At 36.1% G+C, this 19,865-nt stretch overlaps 1 protein-coding gene across 5 annotated transcripts in view; it reads right to left on the reverse strand.

Annotated features, from left to right (window-relative positions):
- zfh1 (Zn finger homeodomain 1) overlaps window positions 1–19,865 on the reverse strand; it is a 204,654-nt gene that overhangs the window by 136,800 nt on the left and 47,989 nt on the right. The window contains exon 1 of one of the 5 annotated variants that reach the window (XM_066392833.1): window positions 10,430–10,580. The exons of the other annotated variants lie outside the window; for them this stretch is intronic. Within the exon in view, the coding sequence (XP_066248930.1) occupies window positions 10,430–10,472 (43 nt within the window). The 5' untranslated portion in view covers window positions 10,473–10,580. Of the gene's footprint in view, window positions 1–10,429; window positions 10,581–19,865 lie in introns of those variants that run through there. 5 annotated transcript variants of the gene reach the window in all.

The following is a 19,865-nucleotide window of genomic DNA, read 5'->3' on the forward strand; positions in this document are numbered from 1 at the left end:
CTTTGCTCTTTATCGGCTTCTTGGAATTGCCTGATATAAATATGACATGTATCCAACTTTTATAGCATAAGGTAAGCTCTATAAAGCGCCGCAAACCGCTTGTCAGTATATTTTAAAGTTTCCGAGATACAGCATCATTTTGTTTTTTAATTTTTACAATTTTTTGGTGGCGAAAATGACGGTTCGAAAGAAGTGCCTTTCCAAAGTTCCGCGAACTCAACTGAGGTATCCATGGTCAATATAGGACCCATATGAATCCATTGAATTGATAAACATATCGTATATCGAAAATTTCAAATTATTTCGAAAAACGTCATCTCCAAGTTGGTTTCTAATATATCTAATTCTTCTATAGCAAAACTCCAGAAATCTTGTGGAAATTCTCATCTTTCCAGACACGCTTTTGTTCAGTCCCTCTTAGAATGATATTTCTTCACTGAATTTAAAGTCACAAATTATGTGGGATTTTTTTAAAATAAACTCTAAGGACATTCTTTGTTTTTTCGAGGTTTTAAGAATTAAGAAATGTTTTTAAATTAAGTCGCACATTGGCGGAGACTCTCATAGAACCGAATTAAATAAACACAAAAAAGTCGCCATGCAAATTCGCCAACACTGATTCTGTGGTGACAGATCGCATTAGTGATGGCTTGTCTAATTTCTAGTTTTTGCCCTTCTCTGTACATTTGGTTTGCTTCCTTTTCGTTTCTTATCCACAGACAAGTTGCTGCGGATCAACAGCATGCACTCATTATGAGAATAGCAGTAGGAATATTTTCCAGGTGCATATCAGATGGAAATGTTGAAACAAAAATTCTACCGAATCGAGTGCGATATCGAAAATTGGGAAAACTTCTTCTAAGTTGTCATATTCCTCTGTATACTACAGTACAAAAGTATGATATTAAAATTTTTTTTGGGCAGTTATGTATCGAAGAAATTTTACGCAAAAACATGATATTTTTACTGACCCTGTAGCAGCTTTCTTGGGCAATGTATAGAACTCCAAATGCTCTCCCACGATAGTACAAAGATGCACCTCAGGAGCCCCACGGATCATATTTGTATTTTACTGAGTCTCTCCATCTTCTGCAAGGATAAGCGGCAACTTGGAACGCGGCTTTACAGGTACGCAAACTTCGTAAATGGAGACGAGCCAATTTTACTAATGTATTCATACCTATAGCAATAAAAGCGTCCCCTGAAACAGATGCCACAAAAAAATTGGGGGCAAATTTTATCGGCAAGGTGCCTTAGATTTATTGTTACGACAATTTCGGTTTAGATGCCCAAGCCACAAGCAGCCCCCCCGTTCTTTAGCTTAAGTAGAATGGTATTAAAAAAGAGGACTATTTTGGCGAGAGTGTATGCTAATTTATAAAGAAGGTATTTTCTAGGTTAAATCCGCAAAGCTATAAAGGGAGAATCTTTCAAACAGAAGGCTGTTTATACGGAGGGCTTTTTATCCCACCTAGAGTCGGTGGCAAATTGAATCTGCACGTCTCCTTTGTTATTTCCTCATTTCATTCCATTTGCGGCTTAATCTCCAAGTGGAATGCGTCCATCTAATCTGCACAGGTTTTATTCCATTGGATCCTTTTCAATTTACGGGAACGAATGAATGGTCACACTTTAAACCATTTTCGCTGCAATAAAAAAAAAAGTTGTCCAATATTTAAGAGGGCATTTGATATGTCTAAAAGCCCCGTAATCTAAAGGAAAGAATACAAAGCGGGGGATCAGATAAAAAGTTAATAAACCAAAGCAATTTGCATTCGGAGGGCGAACTTGAAGATAAAAACGTACCTTTACCCTGAAAAGACAATAATAACTGGGCAAAGAAGTTCGGAATACGGAAAAGCAATTAAAACCGGTTTACTTCTATCGTGGGCCTCGATTAATTCATTATCATGATTGGCGATTAGGATCGCAATTTATAAAATACACAGAGTTATAATTAGCAATTAGAAAGATTTTGCGGCTGCTTCAATGTTGATGATGTATTTTAATTAGGCTCTAGGAGGATCCGATTAGGCGAAGAGTTGTTGTTCTTTGACACAGAGGCGTGACACTCTATACCTCCTTAAGGGAGATAATTTTAAAAACAGTTAGATAATCCAAAATCCTGTCTTAAGACTGTGAGTTGAAACTTATCCTGCCACACGATACGCCAATGGATGAACCTAAAAGCATCAAAAGTAGCTTGATCTTTGTATTCCGAAAGTGGCTCGGGAGCTGTTTGACTTATTAGGTAAACGGTTGCTACTTTGGATGTTGTTTTAGGTCTTATATTTAGCGGCAGACAAACAAGGTGAATCTTGCCGAAATTTAATTTAATTTTAAGTAAATAAGCTAGGAGTAAGCACCATATTTCCGTATAGAACAGACTACAAATTAAACGAGATTTTCTTTTGGTGTCTTGAATATTGAGAATATACCAAAACATTCGAAATCAGAATATTTAGTTGGAGCTTCCACTTTGAACCAGGGGTTACTTCAGAGAAAACTTTTCCTGAAAAAGAGAATAGTACCCAGTTAGGCTTGCAAAATATCAAGACATTATAAAAAAAAATATTTTTTTAATTATTTTTGATAGAAAACGACATGTTATGCCTGCGATTATTTGATGTAGCAGTAATAGAAAACAGCAAAAGAAATAACGCGTGTTCCGTTTCTGATTACTGAATCTAACGCAATATGAGCGAGTTCTTTACAGGAAAATTAGTATTTTCCTTACCTAAAAAGCAGTGGCGTACCGTATCAAGTTAGTTCGGGTCGTAAAAAATTAAAATCATATTTTCATTTCATAAAATAAAGCATTAAACATTTTCCTAAGTGACATAAAGCATTGCCAGCCTGGTGGTTGTTTAATAGAATATCAGTAGAGTCACGGATTGCTGGAAAATATGATTATCCAACGTGCTGAAAACAGAGGCGTAGGTAATAGTACTCGAAGGATTCCTCACTTTTATGACAAGTGATACTTAATTTGCTTTAAAACTATAAACGTACCGACTCAGATTTGCACTATATTTACATGACATTTTCTTTTATAAAACAATGTCTTTAGAATTTTACACACTTCAAACATAGCGTGTTCTGCTTTTATTTATTGAGTCGTATAAGGAGTCGTATAAGTATTTATTGAGTCGTATAACGGTTGAATTAGAAATCGCTCGTTTCCAGGAAAAAGTGATACTTCAACCGATTTGAAAAATATTATCATTAAATTTCATTTTATAAACTCAACAGCAAAAAAACCGACTAGTGAGTCTTAACTAGTGAGTTAATGTAGAAAAATATGTATTGAAAATCTACGTCTGCTATATTATTGTTTACAATTCATAAGATTATCATTTAGATTTAAGGCTGTCAAAAAATAATTCCACAGTGTTTATTTCTTTTTTTTTTCACAAAACAGCAATAATAATTCTTAGACATTTTGCAGCAATTTACTTCCACACGTATTGTGAGGCGATTTGATTTCTTTGAATAAACCTTCTTACTTTTTGTTTTTTGTTTTTGCTTGTATTAAGAAAAAAGGAGAAATTTATTTCGTTATTTTCTTAAAATTTTCACGTTTTTTTAAAAATAAAATTTAATTTTTTTGTAGCCACCTTAAATTTTTAATTTCGTTTCATTTTTTAATTAAATATCATAAAAACTTTCCGTTTCGCTTAAAAAATTCAATTCTTCAATTGTAAAGTAAATGAACATAACCGAAAAACAAATTTGTTGATGTGCCGGTTTTTTTTGCTGTTGACTTTATTATACATAAAATTTCTGCAGGTATGGAACATTTTCAGTTTTTTTATACATTTCAAATAGAACTAGTTGCTACCAGGGGAGATTTACAAAGTAATCTAATAACATTTTATGAAAACCGTGCATTTCAAATCATTTAAGTTTGACTAAGGCCATAATCTGCTTCTGATTTTTTAGTGCAACACTATGGTTAAAAGGTATAGTTATTCCTGAGAAAATTGATAATTCGCCCGAATAGAAACCAGGAACATGTCAACTTACATTTCCAATTTCTTAATATAATATTTTTATCAATCTCACCGCTTCCATCAACAGAAGTTTTTAAAAAAGTATGTGAACACTCACTCAGTCACTTTGGGTGTTTTATCCGAGTTTCGCCCCTAAGGACACTATCAGACGCACAATACACCTATAGTTAAAATACACACCCTTAAGCTACATATTAGAATAACCTCATGTTGTATTGATGGATATCTAATCAATAAAAACTTCTTCTGGCAGCAATCCAAGTCAGTTAAATTTCACATTCAATCGAGAGGTAATCTACACAAAACACTGCATAGCAAACATACTCCAGCTCTATTGGCTCATTCACCAGAAACATTTCCTTGGCGCCTTCAAATAAAAATATAAATTTTAACGAAAATGACATTCATCACTGCAACCGACAGCAGGAAATGGCCTGCTGACACGTTGGTGCTTACTAATAAAAAAAAGACGGACAAGCTGCCTACCTTTGATTTTTTTAAATACTTTATTCACACTTTCTAAAAATAATATACATTATGACGTGCGAAAGGGACGAGAGTATTTTGATCGTGTATCATGTGAAAAATCATTGATGTTAAAATCAGCAACTTCTGAAGGAAAAATACGTGAATATTCGTACATAATTACACGACTCAACTATATGAATGGAAATGAAATCGATGAAAATTTTGAGCTCACTTTTGACAACCAAATATTCGATAACAGTCAGATTGTAGTGGTTTCAGTTCTGGTTTATCGGGGGGCATTTGGAAGGATGACTCAACCATATTAGTAAAGGGGATACACTATCAGACTTCATTTATGATAAAATCGTATATCCAATCAGAACAGAACGACAATGCGCAATTTTGACAAAAACGTATCTTAAACTGTAATAGAGTGGCCGGAAGGGCGTACGTGGGAATACGAATAAACCATACTATTATGGGTGAAAAGGGCGGAAACTTAACGATTGATGACAAAAATGTGGCCTCTTCACGATAAACTACCTGTTTTTAGGAGCTGACTGGTTCCACAAAAATAAAATAGAACGTAATTTTTATCTCCTACTGACATCAAAGAACTATTACAAAAATATTACCTACTTTTTAGTTAAAAGCTACCTAAGAACCATTTTAATCGTGCACAGTCAAATAGATTCGATTTTAAAAATCTAAAAATTTTAGCATCAAATATTCAGTGAACTGTGGCGGTCTAGTTAACGCTAGGCAGAAGTACGTGGGAATGCGACTGAATTCTTCTGAAGCTTAAATATAAAATCAAGATGGCACGACCAGACACTTAAATGTCTCGTCAAGGCTGACTGGTTATTATGGCCGCAATGGGTTCAGCTGTACACGACCGGGCGGGCGTGTGTGGGATCACGACTCACCCACAATAATACAAAAGAAAAAGGCGGTGCCACCTCTAGCCCTAACTTTTGGCACCTCTCAACTGTCAGACTGAATTGAAGAAGAATTTGCGAACTGAGAAAAAATTCGCAATTCGCGCGACCAACCCTGGATGCGATGCGATTTATATGGAACGAATTCATCTATCACTCATTTGATGGAGCGCTTCCCGACCCAGTGTCCAGTTTTCTTTGATATCCACATATTTACTCAAAAGACAGACTGTGGCCGTTTCAGTTATGGCCGGGAGACGTGAGTGTCAAAACGACTGAATCGTATTAATACGAATTTAAAGGGCAAATAGTTAAAAATAGTTAAAAAATAGTTAAATTTTGATAACCAAATATGTTTAATGGTACTTAAGGTTTCACTCCTCAAATCGAGCGGATTATTGCAAAGCAGAGATTCTCTTACTGCTTAAACTTCTGAATTTGTTTTAGGCAGACAGGGGCGTTTTTCGGGGGCGATGATTAATTATTAATTTATGAATTACTTGTATAAGTAATGCTGGCGCAGGTTCGGGCTAGGGCAGTTCGGGGGTGGCAGGAGAGCCATTAGAACTAAAAAACGGTGGCAGTTGGAGCCTATTTACTATGAGTGGGTTTAACTGCAATGTCTCACTCCTAATGCTTCAACCAAATACCTTGGCGATAAAAAATAAAATACACTACTAATAAATCCTATTTTTGTAGGTAGAGAGCTCTGCCGGCATTCAACAAACAGCATTTGGCCCGTAAATTCAATTCCAGCCCCCTCGTTAACAATGCTAATTAACAAAATTTATTAATTGATAAATTTCAACTTCAATGATTACTATCTGCAAATTTTAGTGGGTTTGTTTTATCGTCGAAATCAAGAGCGGGGCCATTTAATGACGTCAATAAATTCACCCCGTTATTGTCCGAGATTCGAATTGATTGTTTTCAGTTCTGCATTACGTGGAAGTCATAAATGGATTTATTAGGATTTAGTACGTGTTATCAGGTTTAAAATAAATTAAAATTGATTCTAAATGTGGAAACTTCGCGGTTTGCTGTCAGAGCTTTCTTCAGCTCCGAGAGCGGCTGGCTCATATGTTCAGGTATAAAAGTAGACTGCCAAAATATTTTTAATTTTTATTTTCAGTCTACCTCAACTGAGGTGTTAGTGTCAGCTTTATTAATGAGCTTTGCTTTTTACAAATGGTTTGCAGTGAATGTTTCCTTAGAACATTAAGGCTGATGTATAAGTGGCATCGCTCGTAAAATACTTGCTTAAATGAGAAAGTAATTTTGGACTTTGACTTACCCGCATTCTTACACTCTTTCTTGGCTGAGGCTGTGTTACCTACCTGAGATAAAAATACAAGCATTATGATTGTGCAACGCAATGTGGGAGATCAAAAGAAACAGAATCAATAAAGCAAAAGCAATAATATCCAATTTATATTTGCAGAATCTAATTTGTCTCTGGAAATTGTGCTGTCCCATTTATTCACGTCGTATAATTATAAATGGGTACAACCCGAACACCTTTTTGTTAATCATATTTATTATTCGTGCAAATGTTGAAACATACGTGATGTTTCTGTAAATACGACCCAAAATTGTTATATTTAGGTTATTTCCACAATATGTTCCGATCCGTGTTTTGAATTTACGCTTACGCAAAAATGCGCACCTACATTGTTTATGGGGGTTTATTATGGCTTAAGGAATGTTGCTACGTAGTTACGAGAATATGTATGTAGGTGTAGCACAAACATTAAATAGAAGGAAATTAAAACAGTTTGCAGTTCTCAAAAAATGTTTGGGAAAAGTGCAACAGTGTATTTCCGGTGATGGTCGATAAGCTGCATGAAAACTTAATTTGGTTATGCGACAAATAATTGTGAAGAAAATGAGAGTTAAATCGGCAAATTAATTCGTCCTTAGAAAAGATAGACTAATCCAATCAGGTCAGCTTCACTACGGAATAAAGTCGTTTTAACGTCGATAAAAAAACGTCTGTTTTTTATCACTGTAATAATTTCAATTTTTATCGGCATCGTCAAGGAAATGTGAGCAGTTTGTTTATTACTCCCCACCAGCCCTAATATGATGCGAACTTGATCTGACGCAAATATGTAGTATTAAGTAAAAAAAAAATCATATTCAAAATTAATTTGGATAAGTTTGGTAGAAAATCCGAAGGAAAAATGCAACAGTTAATCATTTCGGAGGCGCTAATCGGTGCCAAAATTTTGGAAAAAAAGTGCTATGATTTATTTAAAAAAACTCAGTAAAATCCAATCTTGGGGTTACTATCCTTATCGCCTCTGGACACAATTAATATCGTTAATATCTCACAGATATCAACAGGACAGTGGACAAGAAACTCCTTATATTTACAATGGTATGTTAAAGGCGACTACGCCCGGTCTGGCAGATCTATCAGTTGAGATTGACCAGTCGAATTGACGGTCAGTCCCGACCGGATAAAGTATCTACTTCCACACGTAAAATTAATATTTATCGATGTTCTCAGGTTTCTGTTCTCAATCATGGTTCATAACTGCTACCATAAATAATGGTGATTCTCTAGCCCTTCTCGGTTTAATAAAAGCTTTACAGAAAAAACTGATACTGCGGTGAATAAATGTGGTTAAAAAAAGTTGCACATATTCGCATGTATATTTGCTAAGTGAGTTAAAATTAGGTCCGAAAGATGAAAGACTGACACAGTTATTTACGTACGGATGGACATGTATATTTGCAGCTTCTCTTATTGATCGTATTTAAGAAAAAGCTCCTTGTATATCCGTAACAGGATTTAAACGTCCCTGTAGAAGACGAAAGAGAATGTCGGGTAACCTGGCGACACATGTTTCTACTTATTATTGACCTCATCAGGTTTGTGTGCGTACAGAGTGGGTACGCACGTACCACGAAACATCTACCCAAAGACATACGCACATGCGGGGGCAGACTGGAATAGATGGAAGAAAAAAATGTAAACCCCAAGCAGGCATTAGCTCAGACTTTTGTGGAAACACTCAAAGTTTCCGCAATTTCGAGGATAAGTTTGGGATATCCAGGGCAGCTTCGCCATGCATACCTGCTGTGATTTACTGCACGAAACTTTCCATGTCAAAAACATGGAAAGTTTCGTGCGGATGAACATAACTGGAAGGAAAAGTTCATGGCATATATCCCCAAAAAATATTAAAAATAAAGCGTTGAAGTACAAATGAAAATAGGATATTGGGCAACCTGGAGACACGTGCTTTTGCACAATCTGCAGAAATGCGAACCTTAACATGCGCAACACGGTGTGTGAGCTACTTTGTGCTGAAACATCCCTGATGAAGCTAATAAGCCGAAACGTGGGCCGTCTGGTTGGCATTTCTACTAGAAAGAAAAAATGGTAATTGCAATAAGAGCTGAAATCAAACCGATGACTGCTGTATTTTTAAAATGTTTTAATTCGGAAAGTCAAATTGTTATAAAAAGTAATGAGCCAAAAATGATCTTAAAATACTTTTTAGCTTGTAAATTTTTTTGAAAGCATTTATGTGAAAATGTCAACAATGTTAAACATTTTATGCAAAATCGTTATAGAAATAATATTCGACAAAACTTCAAGATTATTTTCAAATTCTTAAAGTATATGAAAAAAATATTCACCTCTAGTGTAATAATAACCGTGAACACTAGATCAAACGCTAGATCAAACTTCTTTTAAAGAAATACCTCTCGAACTAAAATGTATCAATAATTTTTAATGAATTTGTTGTACTACATTTAATTGTTCACTATTAAGAATTAGGACACTGTACATCTCGTGCCAGGTCAAAGCACAGACATAAAATCACAAAACGTCACCATGCTTGAAAGTTTCAAAAATTTATGTGGATTTTACTAAAACAATATTAAAAGTTTTATATGACTTGGGTGTTTCTTGATAGCTTTCTGTAATAGCGTCTTATTTTATTTCCTTCTGGCTTTTACTAGGCACGCACTGTCTAAATGTACCATTTAAAATCATTATAGGTATGCGATGCCAAATTTTATTTTATCTACGGCCTGTAAATACAAAACTTGAAGTAAATGATTCTTCCTCAGTTCCCGAAGGTTATTTTTACAACTTCTTGTGGATGGTAAACATCATTCAACCGGCTCCGGTATAAACCAGAGGGGGTTCCGCGACATTTTAACATCGAACAATTTATCTTCTCACCTTGCCAAGTTTATAGTTAAACCAGTAATTTACACGTAATGATGCTTATGGGGATTAATAACATATAGTTTGTCAGTATTTGTACGCTTTATGCTACAGGGTAATGTATGCCCGACGTTACGAGAAGACCAGGTTGACAGGTGACAAATGGTCCGGCGGACGCATTCTTTCCTATATATTCGTGTTTGTCTAATGGGCCTCAGTCAATAAATCAATAAGTTGACTGCAATTTTTCAAAATGACACACCATTTGCCCGTGCTCTCAAATTACCTTTTTGCCTTTCCAAGCAAAAAATTACCTTACACCAAGCATTTAAATTTAGATCGTTGTACATTGGTCCCAAACCACCAAAGTCATCTGCTAAGGCCGCAATTGCCCAGATTTAAACCGAACTATTTGCATTTTAAACTCAAATATTGTTTGCGAATAGATTTAGAGTTTCCCTTTAGGGGACCCTGTATATTTATACACGCAGAAGAGATTTATTAATTGTGACTCCACCTGGAAAATTTATTTTTGGTACCGGAAATCTGCTGTTTGCATTTAACCGTTTGACTGATGGGTGTTTTGAATATGTTGCTCTTGTGACTATCACTAATTCCTGCCTTTTAGTGCGATTAAATTGATCGGTAAAATTGACTCAGTCTGAGAAATGATCCAGTCAAAACATCCCAAATCGCACGCGAATCTGCATAATAGATGGCGTGCTGTATGTGAAATCATCATGTTTATCTTTCTCTCTTTGAGAATTTACAATCACCAAACGTGAATGTGACGTTACGTATTAACTTCCAAAAAAGAGTACCTGCTGGGAGTATCCTGCGAGTGTTCTGCTGTTTTAACCTCATCGTTATGGGCACTTGTCACTGCTCACAGTCACTTAATCCTAGAAAGTCATCACCATCAGAATCCGCGACAACAACAGGTCAACAACACGAGAAGAACTACAATCAATAACGAACCAGTGGAGACAAAACGCAGTAAAACTTGATAACCAATGTTACTTCTTTAATATCTCTTATCAGTTGCTTTAAATTAATGGCTCCTTATGGATCTATTTGTAACCTAATTTGTGTATGTGTGATGCTGTGGTGAACGTGTGTGTTTTTATCGAATTACAAATTAACACATAATATGTCTATTTTGCGAGTGTAAGGATTTTTGGGTCATAACGTGTGGCCTTTTTTGGACCTTTGTTTAAGTTTATCGATTGAAACCAATTTTCGATCTGATAAGTATGAATCTTTCTATTTAACGCTTTAAGGTAGAAATTGTTAATTTTACTTAAGCTTAAGAATAGTTCTATTGTCAGTGTGGACTATTTCGTGAAATTTGTTTTTTGAAAGTTACTACACAAATTTACATTTTTAAACAGAGGAGAAAAAATTCCACACATCTTAAAAGTTCACTAATAATTACTCGACCGGGATTTGTTAAAAACTAAACCTAAAAAGCCTTTGGGCGGTTATCAAAAATGTCTTGCAAAGCCAGGAAATATGTATGTTTCTTTAATTTCAAGATATCTCAAACAATTCTTGAGATACTTGCCTAAAATTTTCAAGAGGATGAAAATCAAACTCCAAACTTTACGCTCTGATTTTTGGGAACTCATGGAGCGATTACTTTCGTTTTTCGTAATTTTACGACTTCTGCTGCGTCTCCTTTTCTCTCAAAGGATTGGAAGTTTATTAGACGCTTCGTTTGGGAACACGAGCAGCATTTTGAAATTTCTTTGAAAAATTTCAAAGGGGTGAAGTACCCAATTTTGACTATTTTTCAAAAATTTAAACGCCTATGTCTTCAAAACCCTAAGAACAATTGCATTAGGAAGATCTAATTATCCCTCTTAATGTGCTCTATTAGCCTGCAGTAGGAGTGTTTCTCTATTTCATTTCTGCAGATATAGACCTATCTTTAATACAAATTTTCGCCGTTTCAAATAAAATGGATATCTTCAAAATGAATATTCTTCAAATTGCTCAGAAGTTCTTCAACTTTTTATCACAGGTGAATATATTTTGCCTCAGAAGTTAGGGTTGCTCTGCGTTAAGGACGATTCAGAAGTCAAAATAAGTAACTGTGCCTCCTGCGACAGTTAACTAAAAGGGCGTAAATTTTATAGGAAGGGACTTATCAGTGGGTATTGGAAATGTATTCGAGGTCGATACTCTAATCTAACGAAGTAGTGTCGTTCAAAATTAAAAAATTCTATTCCATATTGTTTATTTCCTCTAAATTCTGGGTACATTTAATTTCTCCCTTTCTCAGCACAACGTGATCTCGCCTGTAAACCTGCAAGCCTTTCCCGAACCTCCGTAAAGCCCTTATCAGCCACCAAAGGTGGAACTTCGATCTTTCGGCGACACTTCACCTAACCACTAATCCTGCTTGCGTCCACCGTTCAGGAACGGGATGTAATTCCTGCTATCTTGGATTGCAGGAGCTGCCTCGCTTCGCACTTGACTGCCCCTGTATCCTTAAGGGATTTCACGTTTCGAATGGCGCGGACGATTGACCAAATAGACTTTCTATCGTGCCGCTTAGTTTACTAAATTGGTTACCTTCCAAGTCGTTTAAAACTTGAACTTTTCTCTTGCTTTGTCACCTGCGAATTTATTACAGGAAAAGTTTGCCGAGATAAATTGGCCCTTTTGTCAAGGGAGGGGGAGGGCTACACCTTGTCAACCGCGTGATTAAATCCGGCCGAAGGGTGACACCTGAGTACATTGGCTGCAGGCAAAATGGGCAGTAAAACTAAATGGAATTACCAGGGGAATGGTAAAGCCGAATAGTTTAATCAGAAAGGGGGTGAAATAAACTGTCCCTATTTTATTTCACCAAGACCGACAGAACGGCAATAAGTCTTAATATGAACATATCTCCAAACTGACTTTGAAAGCGGATTATTTTGCTGGAGAAATGTTGTGTACGAGAATGGCAGAGGGAACACAAAACAGCAGGTACATGATGTGCTAATAAGGGGCGGTCGGACAAGTCGACTGACGCCTTGTGGCGGTGGCTGAAAGTGTGGAAATTACCCCATTTATTAGGTAAGGGTGCGCCACCCCTGGCTCTGACACTTACCTCTCCTTCGCACCTGCTGCCGACGTCGGGTTATTATCGAGAAACCCCCAAAGCAGAACCGGATCCTGGTGATTCGAAGTCAATTAACACCTACTTCCTTTACCTTGTATTCAATTCCCGGGACGTGGGGAAAAATTCGGCCCACAGGGAGATCTGCTCCAATTATTATTATACGGTCGGTGATAACGAATGTCGCCGATATTCTCTAATTAAACGATAAACAGCGAAGCACCTAATTTGAGACAACGTAATAGGTTTATCGGAATATTAGAATAACAAGTGCATCAATAACTTCTTAGAATGATGAAATAAGGTAATGGATAAACAGAATAAACGAGCGTGTACAAGGAAAGGTTATCTCCAGAGGTTTACAACTGGGTGATATTTTTTACTTTCTTGTTTATAATCATAGGCAGATACAAGGTCTCCGGTAACCAATTTACTTACAACGAAATATATTTTTGTCGCAAAGCTATCGGTGAAATGGTTCCGTATCTTTTGATGTTGGAGAAACATTTGATAAGAAAATTCCTATGAATGTGAAATATATGAATGGATTTAATTTTTTTATTCCAATTTCTAACTTATCGCTAATTATTTATCTTATTTCTAACCCTTGACCTTTATGATACAAGATCATTACTTTCAAGTATCTTGGAGGGGAAATGTCACTTTAGAGAATATTCGCTGAGAATGCCACATGAACAAGGTGATCCTTGGCATTACAAAAACATCGGAACTTGGTCTTCCTCGAATTGTACCTCGTTCGTCTCTAATTTGAGACTCAAAATTTGAATCTAATCTATGTGAGTTCGGTACTATAGGAATTATTCATCTGCAAAGCCTTTCGAACCCGAATTAGCCTGGACTACCCTAAACCTATCAATGAATATACCGATGATTTGCGAATACACAAATGCGAATTGATGAAATTCACCGAAAGTTCGGTACAATACACTACGGCTATTTATGTAGTTAATTGGGAAAAGTACTATTTCAATGAGAGGGTTTTTGTCGAGCGAAACGACATCCCACATTGTGACACGAGCTTCATAAAACAATATTTGCTAATTAGTGACATACACGATTTTTTTAAAATTTTACTGTACAATAAAGAAATCTTAAGTAAGAAAGTGGCACGCATTTGAACACATTCAAGCTTGGTTCTGCATGTGTAAAACCACCGCAACCATTGTTGTTACCGTTGGTGTCAACTAAGTTATGAAATGAAGGTACCTGCTTTAATTATGTAACTAGTTACGAAATGAAACCAGTTGAATCATTGGTTTTTTATTTTAAAAACTTTTACATTGTTTGTCAAAAATATAACTTTCTTTGTTACTTGTCCTGAGAATTTTTCTAACCCAGATTTATGCGGTCAAGCTGCTGCGATAGTATCCAATGGATTCAAATGAAATCATAATGAGTCACAGCTAAAACACACACTTTCACCAATAATGTTAGTGCCCTTTTGGGGGAAGCAAGGCTTGAACTATTCGTAATTATTTCCGTTTCTATACGTTATAGGTACCAAATAATAGTATTTGCCGTGGGTCGTTCACCTAAAATTCAAATAAAACCCCTGGGATATGATTTTTATGATTGTTCCGAAAGGTCCTCTTTATATACGTTGATGCAAATCTATACCTTTATGAAATATTTTATAGAGAAAGGCAATTTGCACCACTTGTTTTAGCGTGCAATTTTAGGGAAAAATATGCGAGTGCTGTATAGTGACGTCGTGTTTTAATACTTCCCGCAACAGTATTAAGTATTTGATGAGTTTAAAGTGAAAACTAAAAAGACATGAACCATCATGAAGCCTACAAAGCGGACAGTGGTGAAATAATCTTTCGTCCAATGTCCATTTTATAAGGCCCCTAGTTTACTTTTATCCCTGCACATACATACCTATTGTGTGTTTTTATTCTTTTCTTCCATTCACGGTTCACCTATACCTTTCTTTTATGGATATTGTTTCGTATTTACGTATAAATCATCCAGAAAACCGCCCGGAGGATATTTTGCGTACGATTTCTACCGGTGCATATGGCCATAAAATGTTTACTGATGGCCTCCTTTTGAGACTATAAAATTGACCAATTTTTGTCTTTTTGTTATAAATCTACTAGTAAGGCCATATAAGTCATTACTTAGTAATAATAATTTTATTTTCAGTGTAGAACATGCTGGAATAACAAGGCAATAAATCGAAATAACTATGTGGCGTTAATATTTTCTGTTGAAATTTGTACTGCTCAATTTTCTTCAATTTTCCGCACTAATTGGTCTACTACTATATATTTCGAGAAAACAGCCTGCAATTTGCTCCGCACTTAGTAGGTATAAATAGCCCACTAACTTAGCCAAGGCAATTATTTAAAGCTTCGAAAGTTGCACCTCGGAAGTACAAAGTTTCACCTACCCTAAGGTGGGCCTAACAGAAGTTTAATCCCAAAGATTGCGGCATTGATTCAATGTGACCAGAGCAAAGTTCCGAGAAGAGGCTTAAAGTTAAACTATTAGGACTGATTCCAGCTAAGCCCGAATCCGGTGTTGTTTCAGTTAGACTCCTTTGGGAGAGCATGATCTCCTGACATCCCTTTCAGAGTTTTCGACCTTACATTGGCGTGCAAATTCACCCTCCGTCCAAAATTTGTCAGGGAAAACTCCCTTTTTATGCGGTTTCAGATTTTCATCACGACCCATGAATGGAAATTATTTGATGATTGATTGCAGAGGTAAGCATCGAGGGATAACGGTGGTATTCATAATCTCTACCTTTATATTCGGGGCCCCTCTTGGAATTTAGAGCAACCGTCTTTTCAGGGTAATGTAGTCGTTAAACATCAGCCTTATAAATTGGGTGCCATGTTTACATGTTTATTGTGCCTATGGATCAAAATAAATGAAGCGTTTTATATTTACAGGGGAAACGTCATGTTAGAATTCGGCAAATTTACATAGTTTCTTAGCCGAACTGAGCCTATACGTATAATATGCTTACTCACTGTTTTCTATCTTAGTACTTAATCTCCCCTAAACCCTGGCTCGTCTTATTATACAGGTTGAAGAATCTAATTTTTCGATAAAGCAGCAACAATGCCCTTTTGTGTCTTATTTACGGATAAGATCAAATTGGAGGACGATTTATGCTCGAACAACAAATTGTAAATCCGGGCACCTAATTGAATTTAGATGGTCTCTATACAAGGAAACGCTCGCTGTACTGAGCCATATTTGATAAAAGTGAACAGTTTAATTCGGAAATCGATTTTCGGGATGCTGTGGGGGACTTATCAGGTACCGGTGACTGGCAGATGGCAAAGAGGGTGACTTGAGGTGGAATACAATACATCTGCATTCAGACAAAAGGGTATTTAATTCCTGTCCGCCACCCCTACTTGTGTAACGCATTTACCTCGCCAGATGTGGCACGAGCTTAAAAAATTTAATTCGCCAGGCGAAAAGCTGTTCCAGCATATATTCGTTTTATCTCAGACATAATCTTAGTTTTAAGTACTATCTGGAGACGGTCTTACCTTAATAATCCCTCTGGAAATTAATTGAAAAACTGGAATTCAAACTCTGACCCAGGGATCGTAAAACGGTCTTAACCCGATATCTCCTTCTCACTGGAAAGCACACACTTTCCACTCCGCTGACTATCTTATTACCTTGGAATTTCCTGGGAGATGTTTACCTGCAGACTAAGTTAGAGGCTGGATCTGAGTCGAATACTATGTGCTTAGGCAAGAAACTGATACAAAGTTTTGAAACCTACCTGGCTCTAGATGAGTTTGGAGTAAGCAATTATAATATCGGTTTTTAGTTATTTCAAAATGTTTTTTGTGTTTTTTTTACGATTTATTTTTCATAACTTATTTTCCTCAAGGGGCAAAATTTTTCAAGATTGAAGATTACTTCTCTTAAAATAATCTTTAACTTAAAATCATATATAAAAGTTCTCCTCTTTACACTCTACTGTTCTTTTTTTGTTGAAACAAATCTAATCTCACCAAATCACCGCTTAGTAGGGTCAACAGTTGTGTAATTGTTGGAATTTTTGCTGAATGACTCTTCAAATAGAATTAAATGGGAGCTAGCGTCATTTTTGCTTCGAACTTCAAACAGTGGCAAAACTGTTGCACAACTGTTACCTTTGCTGAACGAGGTCAAATCCAATTTATTGATGACTGAAAATTAGGCATGATAGAATGCTATGTGACCTGTTAAAAAATGAAATGAAGTATGTAGTGGCTTAGAAACATAGGTTTATATGAAGGAGTAGTCCGAAACTTTCACATGCAGTTTGGCAAAGTTCAAAAAAGGTCTACACATGGATCATTATAGAAACCTCGTCTAAAAATTGCACTTCCTGGATTTTCATAGTACCCCTTGAGGGATTTCTTGTGAATTTCTCTGATTTCCACGAATGTGAATCATGGTGTTGAAAAGACTGCAATCATTACGCTGCCTTAAAAAACTCCAACTCTGAGATCAATTTCCCCTTTTTCTTGAATTGCAATACCGTTTGAAAAATATATTTAATTTTACTTTAAATTTTAATATTATAGTCATTGCCAGATCTATCGAATTAGTGCCGTGTAAATGGCAAAAATAAAATATTCACCTGTCCGAAGCTAACCAGTTGAGAAAAACTAGCCAATTTTGTAGAAGACGCAATATGCACTGATGTGACTCTATCTTACATTACAGATTTATTTTGATAGTAAGTTAGCCACATTTTTGATTCACCATTTCATACTCAAGTGGGTTTACGGGAAGTAGCTACAATTTCCTTTAGTTTAGAGTAGGACGAAGATTTTTGAACCCCTGTATGGTTTATTTTTTTGTTTGGTATTATGCGATCATATAAGCTGTAGGTGAATCGATTAATTTGATTAAACGTCCATCCTCCTTTCTGGATCGCTGACTTCACATATAATTTTCTTCGTTCTTTTCATTTTGGCAACAATTAAAAGCACACAAAAAAATCTGCACCTTTTTAAAGCCCATGTGAAACTTTTGATATTGATTTCCAAATTAATCCTTCCACATAAATTCAATTCTGTAATCCGGTAAATTCAGGTGAATGAAATCAGCCTTTTGGGTTAGTAAAATATTAAAAATTCCCCAAATAAGAATTGTGGGAAATCAATCATAACACTCAGTTAAACTTAACTTATTTTCTGATTAACATTAATATTTCAATACTCTAGCTATTCATATATTACCGAGTCTGCATATTCAGTTTCGCGTCCTGCTGTCCTCAAATAAAACAGGGCCAAATAGAATAAAACCGCCCTCGCGTAATGAATGTATTCGCCGGTTTCGCAATTACATAGTTTAATTTGAATGTAATTTATAATTCCGCATTGTCATGCACGTGATGTTCGTCCAGTTTGCTAAATGCACGGGCATTTCGTTCGTTACACGGCAGAGGTAAAATTTAGATACGGCTGGAAGCTTTCGAGCACGAAATACTGCGCATTTGCAACGGGGATAGAATAAATTTACGCATAAATAAATCAAATCATCCAATGCCTGATAAGACAAAGAGGGACGTGATCTGGTCATTTAGTGACCTAATTTTCAAAAATGAATACAATCGATTAGGTTAAAAATATTTTTCCTCAGTGTCAAGTGAGCTAAAATCGAGTGAGCGCACAGGCCATGGATACATTTCTAAATAATCCAAAAGGTGTTTTATGGTTTTAACTTCGCATATTGAAGAATACACATAAAACATGTGTTTCTGCTTGAAAATTCTTTTATTAATATTCTTTTATTTTCTGAGAAGTGAAATTCTCTGAAATAGACAAAGTTGAGTATGAGAGCAATAATAGAACACTGGAGCAAATAGGATCCACATCACCACTTAAATATAATATAATAATTACCTCTACTTTTCTCCTTTTTCTCTGGCAAACATTTTTAATATTCCTGGAAAGAAGAATGTAAATAAATTGTTTATCCTGGAAATTAGTTTCGCGCCTTGGCGTTGATGTTGCTGTCTGGATATTCGACGGTCTATTAATTTCAGTCACGTATCTTAACGTCGCCCACCTTGATATATTAGAGATGACAGCGAAATTGACAAGACTTTAGAAAAAGAAGATGAATTGTGTCGGTGGAAATTAAAAGTTTTTTCCACAGAGGAGGATATTCAAGGGCTTTTAACAACGTCTCGCTTGTTTCTCTTTTGGTTACTGTCATACGCCGCTTTCGTCCTCGTTTCACCATCAATTTCTCAACATGGCGACGAGAAAATTGCCCAGGAACAAGTCGAGGCGATCGTTCATTGAAATCAAATTGGAAACTCGATATTGGCAGCGAACAAGGGTGGAAATCCCCGTGTATCCAACGCACAGTGTATACGCTAAACAAGTGCATCTTGATTGCTTTGATCTGCACGCAGATGCTGCAGTATCCGGTGAACGTTAATAGCAATAGGTGAAGACCCCTCGGATACGGTGACTCATTCGGCAATCAAGGGGTCCATGTGTAAAGACTGAAGGTGCTGGAGGCTTACGATAGATAAATACAAACCGGAGATTTTAACTGAAATTGTCCTTTGCATTTAGGTAAAGGTTTATGTGAGTGGAATAAAGAAGATACAGGGTGGACATCATACATTGGGATTTTGTAAATTACAAGAGTTAGAACGAGGTTAAATAGGAAAATTCTTAGACAATCTTGCGTCAGAAAGCTGCAGAATTAAAAAACTCTTGCCTTATTTAATCGACCTTCAAACTTTAACAGATTAGGAGCTGGCGATGTAATAAGTCATGGAAATAGGGCCCTCCTGTATTCACGTTTAAGAAATTTGTTGAATAAAATCTAAAATTTCTAGTTGGCTTATCAATTAAATATTGCATAAAATTAAGGCACCGCAAAATTTAAACTGCTAACTAGAACTAATTGTTACATTAATTGTGAAAATATATTTTAACTGAGCGCGAAACTTTCTAAAACTTTCCTAATCTAACCAGAGGGATCTAGGATCCCAAGAGATTCAGATACCGATGCTGTACGTTAAATTTGGAACACACTATGTCACCTTCTCAAGAACCCGCCAGTCTGCATCAACGTCCTGTAAAGCACCATAGTAGGTTCTAATATGGACCTTGTATCTGATCACCTCCTAATGGCTG

This window comes from Euwallacea similis, chromosome 8 (assembly GCF_039881205.1).
Source record: "Euwallacea similis isolate ESF13 chromosome 8, ESF131.1, whole genome shotgun sequence".
NCBI classification, from domain to species: domain Eukaryota; kingdom Metazoa; phylum Arthropoda; class Insecta; order Coleoptera; family Curculionidae; genus Euwallacea; species Euwallacea similis.